General features: G+C 41.3%; 1 protein-coding gene across 1 annotated transcript; it reads left to right on the top strand.

Annotated features, from left to right (window-relative positions):
- Window positions 1–1,462: 1,462 nt before the first annotated feature.
- LOC115077655 (olfactory receptor 1019-like) lies at window positions 1,463–11,093 on the top strand. Its single transcript, XM_029579951.1, has 2 exons — window positions 1,463–1,486; window positions 10,119–11,093. The coding sequence occupies exons 1-2, from the start codon at window positions 1,463–1,465 to the stop codon at window positions 11,091–11,093; spliced, it is 999 nt and encodes a 332-aa protein (XP_029435811.1).
- Window positions 11,094–12,257: the final 1,164 nt, after the last annotated feature.

A 12,257-nucleotide genomic window follows, 5' to 3' on the forward strand; every position in this document is an offset into this window, starting at 1 on the left:
TGTGCTCCTACCATGTGACAGGGGCTGACCCAATGGCACCGGTAGCCCCTGTGACATAATATGGGCAAAGGCTATCAGCACCATTTTGAGTACTGGCATCAGATGGCCGGAGTGCAGGAGGTCACTCCGGGACCCCCGTTGGACCCTCAGGGACTTTGGCCAGCTTGGGGGGGCCTCCTGACCCCCACAAGACTTGCCAAAAGTCCAGCGGGGTCTGGGAGCGCCTCCTGCACTCCGATGCCAGTACTCAAAATGGCGCCATTTTGAGTACTGGCATCGGACGAACGGCATGCAGGAGGTCGCTCCCAGACCCCACTGGCCTTTTTGGCAAGTCTTGTGGGGATCAGGAGTCCCCTCCAAGCTGGACAAAAGTCCCTGGGGGTCCAACGGGGGTCCCGGAGCGACTCCCTGCCACTCCGGCTGTCCAATGCCAGTACTCAAAATGGCACCGATAGCCTTTGCCCATACTATGTCACAAGGGCTACCGGTGCCATTGGTCAGCCCCTGTCACATGGTAGGAGCACAAGCTGGTGCCGATGAACATGTGTTAGGGGCTGACCAATGGCACCGGTAGCCCCTGTGACAAAGGCTATCGGTGCCATGATGAAACCGGCACTGAGGGTGGGAGAGTGCAGGGGATGGTTCCTGGACTCCCCGCTGGACCACGAGGGAGTTTTGGTAAGTCTTGGGGGGTCAGGAGGGTGGGGGTTGTAGTTAATTTTAATTTTAGCTGGACACAAATAGAAATCTCCATATTAACACATCGGGGCGCCATACGGCCGAATGCAACATATCTGCTGCCCAATGAATCTGAATCATGAATGCAATGTATGGCGTCCCTCCGCACATCCCTACTAAGCAATCCTCCCCTACAGCCTGGAACAGTCTTTACCAACACTTTCAGGAATCTTCAAGCTGTCGACCCTTGTATCCTCTCCAGGACTGTTCATATCTGGCACCATTTTTAAAGGTATGCAAGTGAGGCAGATGGGAGTGAGAATTACCCTTTGTCCTTTCTTACACCCACAGAGGTCAATGGAAATGCCAATTAGATTATTTGGGTAGCAGGAGATGGCAAGGGGTTGTGGGGCTGTGGGAGCTTTTTCTCTTTTCCTTAATTACTCAGAATATAGTATGCACTATTTGCAAATAGTGAGCATTATTTGCCAAAATGAAAATACCTGAACATTTGTTGTTGTTGGGGGGTTCAGATCTGGTGGAGATTCAATTAATTGAAATTAACTGAACCAAAAATTGCCAATTTCAGTTTGGATTCCTCATTTGGTTTGAATCCCTAGGGATTATTTAGATTTTCATAAGTCTGACACTCTGCGGGAATTCTGTGTAAGATAGTAATCTTAAGAGGGCAATTACCAAGGACTGTGTGTGAAGAGATTGTATCCCAACTGGCTCTTTCAATCAACATTAATGCTCTTAGCTCATCTGGCTATTCATGCCAGACATGCAGAATCCGCTGGTGAAGAAGGTAAGTGATGGGATCAGAACTTTTGTTACAATAGACTGGAATCCTTACCAATGTTCTAGAATATGGTGCATCTTCTAGTGCATGCACTTCTCATGTCACTACAGTTATAATCCTATAACTGAATCATTTCTGGAAAAATTCATCTTCTGACTCAGATATAAATTTGCTTCCTTTTAATCCAACCAGGTGGAAAATTAGCAAAAACATTTTCAGCATTTTTTTACATTGTCTTTTGAGTGGAAATTTGACCTCACAACCCCAGTGAATAGTAGAATAGGGTCAGGCTTAGAGCAGCAGGATCTGAAGTGATTCAAGATAATCCCAAACAGACCCAGTGAGCCCTTTACAGCACAGAAGCACATGTAGCAGCTTAGAAATACAGAGGAGAAGGAAAGTGGCTCATCATTGATGCAAAGATATCAAACTTTCTGAAATCAAATGCAAAAGCTCAGGTTATGATTATATTATAAAGTCAAGAAAATAATGTTACAGAGGGTTGTTTTTGTTTTTTTTAATTCTGATCACTTTTTAAACTTGTGTTCCTATTCCAAGCTGGCTTGTGAAAGCTAGAAAAGATATTGTTCCTTTGTTACAACTGATTATTACCACATATTAAAAAATCATCATACCAGCTTGTTTATCCTATATTTTAAAAGATCATCAGTCTAATTTACTGTGAATAGATTTTGGCAAATTTCAGTCATAGATACTGCGGCAAAGTTTTCCCAGGCAGCGGTCAGTGGATAATCAGTGGATAATCAGTAACTTACACATCATAAGTGTCAAAAGTGGTTCATATTCATCTATTTTTTTCATAAAAATATATTTAGCCAGCAGGTATCATAGGTGCAGAAAATGTTGGGGGATGAGATATAATAGATTTAACTAGTGAAAACAAAGTTTACAGGTGTTTAAGATATTATTGTAATTTAGAGCCCAAAACAATTTCATAACTGAAACAATCATAATTCAGTAATGACGTAGCAAGATAAGGTAAGATTCTTTAATAAGTGGGTGGAGGATTTTCTCTACTTCCTGTCTGCTTCTTCTTAATCTAGACTTAAACTGAATTTATTCTGGAGTAAAATACTGACAACTAGTTTATGATGTGATTAGATGAATTTTCACAGGGCTATCTGGTCAGGAAAGTTAGTAGTAATACTATTCCAGTAATCTGCTTGCTTAGTGATCAACTGACCATCAAGCTGCCGTAAATCAGTATCCCAGCAAGATATAAAACTAGGAATAACAATGTTAACACCCTGGGGCTTAGATTTAGAACCAGATGACATAGTCAGAAAAAAACTTTAAAAAGATTAAACAATAATCTGTTTATTGTATGTTAATGTTAACAGTGTCTCAATTAGAGCTTATTTCGCATTAACAGCATTCTAGTCTAGAAAGAATAGGGCAAACATGCCTGGGTAGGGAAGTCAACAACTTGCTGAAACCCTCATGCTTCTCATAGCATTGAGAAAGTCAAAATGATTATTCAGTATCACAGGTTCTAAGGTAAATTAATTGAAATTTCCAAGTACAAGAAACTTATCAGCGGTTGAGGGAATCAATTCAGTAATGTTAAAGACCTGGTTCATTGTACCCAGTAGTCTGTAGACACCCAAAAGTCCCCAGTTAGGGCAATCATACAGACAGCTACAAAAATACTGGAAGCTAAGATCTGTTGCCTAATAAGATTTAAGGATTGCTGACAGATGATCAGTACTACCCCTCCTTCTTTGTGCGGTTGATGCACTATTATGCAATCAGGAGGAGAAAGCTGATTTTAAATAAAGATGTCTGTTTCTAATAACCATGTATCTACTAAATATAAGATATCAAGTTTATGTTTCCAAAAAAATCAAGAAAAAAATGGGATTTTATTTTTTAATGATCTAGCATTAAAATACCCAAAATTTGAAATTTAGAAAATTTAGCATCACAATCATCTCTCAAAGGCTGATACAGGAAGTGCTGGATAGAAGTAAGACATGAACAGCAGCAATGGTGTGAAATAGGCTTAAAGGATGCATAGTGTCCATAATTCAATATTGTAAGAATAAAATACATTTCATGATATGTCATCAGATTGCAAGAGCCTTACAATGATAAAGCAAACAAGATCTTGCAAATCTTTGAGGTAATGTTAAAACAAATAAGAATACTAAAAAGTATAAAATAAAACATACCATCACTGATCAATTGAGCAAAACATCGAAGATAGCAGCAGTTAAGAAGCCGAGTTAAGAGGCTGAGCAAAGGGGAGAGCTAAGGGACATTGCTCCTTAGACTTACCAGCTGGATCCATTGTTTCAAGACAGGCTGATCCAATCCAGGATTTACCCCATGGCATGCTGGGACTAGCAGTCTGGCAGTTCTTAGGGACATCTGATCTGCAAGCCCACATACATAAAAGAGGCTAATAGCAGGACTGGACTGAATTAAATACATTTGGCATCTCCAGTATATTTGGGAAAAATAACCCATGCTATAATTACACAATGTTGGGTTCCATATTAGGTGCTACAACCCAAGAAAGAGATCTAAGTGTCATAGTGGATAACACATTGAAATCGTCGGTGCAGTGTGCTGCGGCAGTCAAAAAAGCAAACAGAATGTTGGGAATTATTAGAAAAGGAATGATGAATAAAACGGAAAATGTCATAATGCCTCTGTATCGCTCCATGGTGAGACCGAACCTTGAATACTGTGTATAATTCTGGTCGCCGCATCTCAAAAAAGATATAATTGCGATGGAGAAGGTACAGAGAAGGGCTACCAAAATGATAAGGGGAATGGAACAACTCCCCTATGAGGAAAGACTAAAGAGGTTAGGACTTTTCAGCTTGGAGAAGAGACGACTGAGGGGGGATATGATAGAGGTGTTTAAAATCATGAGAGGTCTAGAACGGGTAGATGTGAATCGGTTATTTACTCTTTCGGATAGTAGAAAGACTAGGGGGCAGTCCATGAAGTTAGCATGGGGCACATTTAAAACTAATCGGAGAAAGTTCTTTTTTACTCAACGCACAATTAAACTCTGGAATTTGTTGCCAGAGAATGTGGTTCGTGCAGTTAGTATAGCTGTGTTTAAAAAAGGATTGGATAAGTTCTTGGAGGAGAAGTCCATTACCTGCTATTAAGTTCACTTAGAGAATAGCCACTGCCATTAGCAATGGTTACATGGAATAGACTTAGTTTTTGGGTACTTGCCAGGTTCTTATGGCCTGGATTGGCCACTGTTGGAAACAGGATGCTGGGCTTGATGGACCCTTGGTCTGACCCAGTATGGCATTTTCTTATGTTCTTATGTTCTTATTTCCAAATTGTGAAATGCTCCAAGGGAAGAAAAATAATGAATTAAAGGCATAAAATAAAACATAAATACAAGCAATACATAAACTTATTTGTCAATTAGAACATATATTACTAACAAATGACTCCATTCATATAAGAACAAACCCGAGCAGTTCTGAGGTTCCTTTTAAACAAGTTTGTCAGCAGGACATTGATGGGAATGCTCCAGAACTGGGAAAATCATGGAATAAAAAGAAACTTTAAAAACTATAATAAATATAAAAGAGTGGAACTGCAAAAACATAATGACTTTACTGAGTATAGCAATGTGTCTGAGCCTATAACTATGTGACTGCTAAAATGTATGACTGTGTTATTGTGAAACTTTGTGATTATGTAGCCATGTGCCTATGACCTTTGAATTCTTTCTCTATGGGGATATGTCATGGTCTGTTTGCTTTAATGTATAGTTGTGTTACCCTTTGGCTATGTAACTAAGTTACTATGCAACTGTGTCACCTGCCTGAATGTACTGATTTATTCTATCCTTATCAAAGCCAAAATAACACGGACCAATTACCCTATACATGGGAATAAGTATCAGAATATTCTAAGTGCTCTTGTGAATAATCTGTAGGGTCTTGCCCACAATGGGCTTTAACCAGCATTTATACTACTGAGCACATAATGCTCATGTCAATTACTCATTCCCATTCAACACTACACTTTTATAACCGCAAACTACCTTACTTTCATTTTTATTTTTATTAATATCAAAAATATTCTTTTAATGTCTCAGTATCTAAAAAGCTCTTGCAGCTTATCTTTAAACTGCCTTCCACATTGGCTCAGTAGTATCCCAGCACTGACAATGTTTTAGCTTCTGCCTGCCTCAGGGGAATATGCTTAATCTGGAAAACAAAAATAAAAACAAAAAAACAAACTCGCATTAGAAAACCCACAGTGATATCATTAAAAACATCATCAGTGGAAACATACCTTTGAAATAGCTAGCTCCAATCCATAATCATTTCAAAATGGCGACAAACACTCAAACCTCAACCCTGAACTCAAACCTTATCTACCAACACACCCTCCCTCTCCACCAATCACTTAAGCTCCACCCTCTTCAAGAAATACCCACCAGTCTAATTCTTTATTTAACCCAGTGGTTGAACTGTTTGCAATTTAAAGATCCAATGCTGTTCTACCTGCAACCACCATAGATTGCAATCACCCCTTCTCACATTTGGTTTAACCACTTCTAAAACTGTAAACAATAAATCATCAAATGTATGGTTAAGCCTCAAAAAAAATGATCAACAAGTGGAGCTTCTTCTTTTCCACACTTTAATGAGCTCCGATGTTCAATTAACCTAGTTTTCAGCATCTGTATTGTTTTCCCTATATACATAAGATTGCAAGGACACTAAATTAAGTATTCTACTGTTGTGTTTGTGGCATTGTGGACCCTTGGTCACAGTGGAGGTGTTACTGTCCATGGGCAGGAGCCCTGTGGGGATCCACTGCATGCAATTTGAAGAGAGTATCGAGCGGTAGATGAAGAGAACTGTGCGTGCGGGGAGCGAGGGTGCGCCTGACACTGCCGCACTGTTTCTACCGAGGCCTTAGAGTATCGACCCGTAAGTGATTTGAATCTGTGCTAATGCTCTCCAGTATGATGTACCCTCAGTTTGCAAATGCTTTCTTGGGAATGTGCTTGACATGTAAGTCTTTGATATTTATTTATTTATTTATTTGGCACTTTTATATACCGATATTCATGTAACAAGTTGCAAATCACCTCGGTTTACAATATAACAATAACCATTGCAAAAGGATGCATTACATTAAACAAAGGAAAACAAAACTTGGATCTAACGAATTGGGTTTAACAAAGAGATAGCTGGAGGAAAAAGTTTTTTACTGGCGAGCCGGCTGATAGCATAGGTGTATAGCCTGATGTCTAAGAACATGACACTGGGGTTAGGTATCGAGGAAGAAAACATTTGTTAGATCGTCTGTATGATATGATAGTAATTATGTTGATATGATAGTAATCCTGAAATATGGATGATGAACTCTAACTGGATAATTATGGGGCAAGTTCATTATTGCTAACATTCTCATCACACCCAGAGAAAACAGTACAAAATATTTTCTGCTGTTCTTGTAATATCTTTTGAGAGGAAGTTCAAATGTTGACCCCCACTACTAGACATTGAAAGTTAGTAATGGATAGAGTGGCACGATCTGAGATGTGATTAAGGATGGCTCAAAACATGAGAAGCCCTTGAAAAACATATCTGTACCTTTAAAATATGGAAGGAGAGGGGATTTTAGTCTTTATGAAATGATTTGAAATCTTCTGAAAATCAAGGGCAAAATCCTGAAAATTACTGAAAATCAAGGGTAAAACCCTGGCATTAGATTACCTAAAGAAAGGTAATAAAAATTAAGCTCTAAACTTTTCTAGGATATTCTAATAGAAGCAGCACTTACTTTAAAATGATACTTTAAGAGAAAGCATTTCATGAGCATTTTGTGTTCTTTGTGAAAGGAAAGGAATAAATTAACGAGGTGACCATGTTTGTTCATCTGTCTTTCTCCACATGCAGGCAGCTGAGTAGCACATGGGATATAAAGAACCCTTATGGAAATGTTGTCACTTCTCAGACGGAGCAAACCTCTCTAAACTTAATTTATCATTCAGTTATGTGGTGTCACACATGCATGTAGCTGAGTAGCACGTGGGATATAAAGAACCCTTATGGAAATTCTGTCTGTTCTCAGACGGAGCAAACCTCTCTAAATTTAATTTAACATTCAGTTATGTGGTGTCACACATGCAGAGAAGGCAATAAGGGCAGGTTTCAGAAGCCTCCAATACATTCCATTTGCACCTCCAAAAATAAAGCACATTTTAAATGAGAAGCAGACCTGGGAGATTCTTTCTCACATCCCACCAAAGGTTAAACAGGTACAAAAGTACCTGTGAATACTCATTCCGGCTAAGATTGAGATGGACTTACATGAGGAAACATTCACATCACATGCATATCTGAAACATCAATGCATGTGCAGAATTCCCTCCACCAATGTAAACATTTCCGCAGGAGCTCTTCTTTTTATGCCACTTCAAGTATGCACATCATAAAATACTTTTTAGCTGCTACATGAGGGTGTATTTTGATTTAGTATTCTTAACCTGAAGACATCTGGATCTACACAGGTAAAGTGCAACATAGCTTTTCAAATATATACCCCAGTAATGATCTCCTATAACTGCCAAGAGAATTGTTCATCATATTTTTAAAACATGACTTTAATAATTATATTTTCAATAAATGAAAGTATCTTAAAATATAGCTTTGGATTTTGCATTCCAAGGAGCACTTGCAAAAAAAAAAAAGAAAGAAAGAAAAGCAGCAAAAATGTAAAAACAGTAACAATATAAGTGTGACTGTGTGAGAGTGTAACACAATACTTTTCTAAATTTCTCTCTGAAATCATGCAACTGTGTCAGTCTGATCTCATGAGTTTATCATTATGTAACTCTGTGCTGTAACACTGTAAGGCTCTCTCAGGCTGCACAGTTATGTAGGTAGATGACAACATAAGGGTATTACTGTGTAATTGTACAGATGTCCTGCTATGACTCCATGACTATTTGATTCTGTGAGTATGGGATTGTATTAAAGTGTTAATGTGTCAGGCTCTGACTGTGGGATTTCAGTCCCTCAGAAAATTTAGGTAACAAAGGTTGATGGCAGTGTTTATAGCTCTTCAAGCTGATTGTCCTGTGTCCATATCCTGTAGGCTTACAAGATATGTTCCTGGGAGAGCTCTAAGGTCAGCTGACAGGGGTCTCCTTCAGATACCCACCAGTAAAGAGCACGTCTTCAGGCCACTCATAGTAGGGCTTTCTCTCTCACTGGCCACAACCTGTGGAATGAGCTACGGCACATTACTGAACTGAAACTCTTCAGAAAAAGTAAAGGCTCATTATTTTCATTGAGCCATTCTGTGTTTTAGTTACATCTGCCCAATCTGTTTTATTGTTTTATTGAACTTTTATGCTATTTTATATTTTCAATTGCTTTCTTTGTTTTATTGTTGCGGTCTCAGCCACCGCTGCGCTGCCTGAGCCCTTACCTTCCCTCCTGGCTCCGGGGCCTTGCCGCGATCCGCGCGATTCGGGGTCGGCCAGGCCGCGTGGTAATGGCCTCTCCGCGTGTGAGACGCCGTCAGCTCCGCGGGACTCCTCCCCCTCGGGGGAACGCGCGCGCACGCGAGGGCTGGCTTTTTCACGGTCCAGCACCCGGATGTGCTGGACCGCCCCCCCCCAGTGACGTCAGCTACAGCGGGCTATTTAAACCGGCGTCAGTCCCCAGGAAGTTGCCTTGCAACGTGGTCACCTAGCGAGAGTTGCCGTTCCTGGATTCCCTGTTCCTGCTTGCCAGTACCAGTGTTTCTGCCTCCGTCTGCTGCCTGCCTGTGACCCGGATTGGACCTGACCTTGCCTCCGTTTGCTGCCTGCCTGTGACCCGGATTGGACCTGACCTTGCCCCTGCCTGCTGCCTGCCCGGACCCCGGACTATCTCCTCGTTTTGACTCCTGCTGCCTGCCTAGACACCGGATCGACTACCCGTGACTTCCGCTCCTACTTCGACCTCGGACTGATTCTTCTAGCCAGCAGTTCACCTAAGTCCCAGCGGTCCGGGTCCCTACGGGCTCCTCCCGGGGGGACCTCGGACTTCCAGGGCGAAGACACCTAAGCCCTAGCGACCCGGGCGCCAACGGCTCCTCCGGGGGCGTTTCGGGTTTCCAGGTGAAGAACAGTCCTTGCCTGGCGGTCTGCCTCCCGACTGTCTTCTACGGTCGGCCCAAGGATCCACCCTTTAATCCCAACATTTATTGCATTATTGAATGTTTATGCAGCTTTACACTAATTGTTTTCCTATGATGCACTGTTTATATACTGTTTAGCATTGATATTTGTCAATATAAGCGATAAATATCATCACTTTCAATAAAGTAAATAAATAAAAATTAATGATGTGCTCAGGAGAAACAAAATCAGATGGATGGTAAAAAGTCTTAAATTTCCCACATGTGTTGAAGTGGTACTTTAGAGTAGTTGGCATAAGATAAACTTTATTATCCTTTATGTCCAGTAGATAAAAAACTGAGAGGGTCAAATACCCGGATGCCAAATTAATAGCCACTGTAACCTCTGAGATGTATTTTATTATTGTTTATATATATTTTATTGGACTCAGTGCTGCCTAGTTCCTACTTTTTTCTCTTTCATTCTTTGTCTTCTTTTTCTCTTCAGCACTCTATGGAGGACAAACAATGGGAAACTGGAAACCACAGCCATGTTACAGAATTCCTGCTTCTGGGGTTCTCAGAGTTCCCAGAGCTGCAGCTCCCTCTCTTCACTCTCTTCTCACTCCTCTACCTGATGGCTGTGTTGGGAAACCTTCTCGTTATCTGCATAATATGTGCCGATCGACACCTGCACACCCCCATGTATTTCTTCTTGGCCAACTTGTCTATCCTTGACATCTCTTCCCTGATGGTCACTGTACCAAAATTACTCTTAATCCTTCTGTCAGAGAGTAATATTATTTCTTTCACTGCATGCATTACACAAATTTATTTTTTTCTAGGTTGTGTGGGAATAGAAATAGTACTTCTTACTGTCATGGCATATGATCGTTATGTTGCAATATGCAATCCCCTGCATTATATCGTAGTCATGAATAAGAGGGTCTGTGTTCTTCTGGCAGCTGTCTCATGGCTTGCAGGTTTAATAGACTCATTGCCAGTGACTATCTTTACATCCCAGTTTTCTTTCTGTGACTCCAATGTAGTCAATCACTTCTTCTGTGAACTCACAGCACTGCAGGAAATTTCCTGCTCAGACACTTCAATTATTCTAACTATGTCTTATATAGAGTCTGTTTTTGCAGGCTTTACCCCATTTCTTCTGACCCTGACATCCTATATCATTATCATCTCCAGAATCCTCAGAATCCATTCTAGAGAGGGGAAAAGCAAGGCCTTCTCCACCTGCTCCTCCCACCTTACAGTCCTTATTCTGTTATATGGGACTATGTTGGGAATTTATATGCAGCCCAGCTCAGCAAATTCTCTGAAATCAAACAAACTGGTTACTGCAGTGTATATACTCACTCTCCCACTGCTAAACCCTCTGATTTACAGCTTGAGAAGCAAAGAGTTAAATGTGGCCCTGAAAAAAGCTTTAAACAGGAAGTCAACATTGTCAGTTACTAAACACTTTTGAACCTATTTGAAACAAACTGTGTTAAGGTAAACTTGTGGTCATCCAAAACAATTACTCCTTGATGTCTGTGTCTTGTCTAACAGTTTTCAGTTCTTGTCCTTCTTAATGAAATATAGCAGGTGGATTTTTGTTCCTCAAGTGCCTGATTTTATACTTTAAAGCATTAAAATTCCATGTTTGCACTATATGTTATGTCAAGTTGTTGCAGAGTATGATATCTAGTTGGGGTGTGCATTCGTCCACAACGTATATGTCATATTTGTTGTATTCGTGGGGATCGCAAAACGTATGGTGAACCCCCACGAATACAACGTATCACTAACGAATAAACCCCCCAAGACTTGCCAAAAGTCCCTGTTGGTCCAGCGGGGGTCCTGGAGTGATCTCCTGCCCTCGGGCTGTCGACTGCCGGTATTCAAAATGGTGCCGATAGCCTTTGCTCTTCATATGTCACAGGGGCTACCGGTGCCATTGGTCGGCCCCTGTCACATGGTAGGAGCAATGGATGGCCAATGCCAGCTAACTCAGGAAACCAATCCAAACTTTTCTGACCATTTCTGACTGATAGCTCTCAAAAAGGAGACAAACCATTGATAAATATCACCCCCAATAGCTAAATATTAGGGATGTGCAGCAGGGATGGATTTGTCCCACTCAGTATTCGTATTTGTTGGTACCCAAATCCGTTGCATTCATTCTCAGATGACCCTATCCGTTCATTAGTTACATATGTATTCATTTCCCAAAAAAAACCCATCCCAACCCTTTAAATTTAATGAACTACAACCCCCCCACCCTCCTGCCCCCCCCCCCAAGACTTGCCAAAAATACCTGGTGGTCCAGTGTGGGGTCCTGGAGTGATCTCCTGCACTCGTGCCGTCGGCTAACGGTATTCAAAATGGCACCGATAGCCTTTGCCCTCACTATGTCACAAGGGCTACCGGTGCCATTGGTTGGCCCCTGTCACATGGTAGGAGCAATGGATGGCTGGCGCCATCTTGTGGGCTGTCCATTGCTCCTACCATGTGACAGAGGCTGACCAATGGCACCAGTATCCCCTGTGACATAGTAAGGACAAAGGCTATCGGAGCCATTTTGAATACTGGCAGCCGACAGCCTGAGTGCAGGAGATCACTCCCGTACCCCCGCTGGACCACCAGGGAC

Source organism: Rhinatrema bivittatum, chromosome 16, assembly GCF_901001135.1.
Source record: "Rhinatrema bivittatum chromosome 16, aRhiBiv1.1, whole genome shotgun sequence".
Lineage (NCBI taxonomy): Eukaryota > Metazoa > Chordata > Amphibia > Gymnophiona > Rhinatrematidae > Rhinatrema > Rhinatrema bivittatum.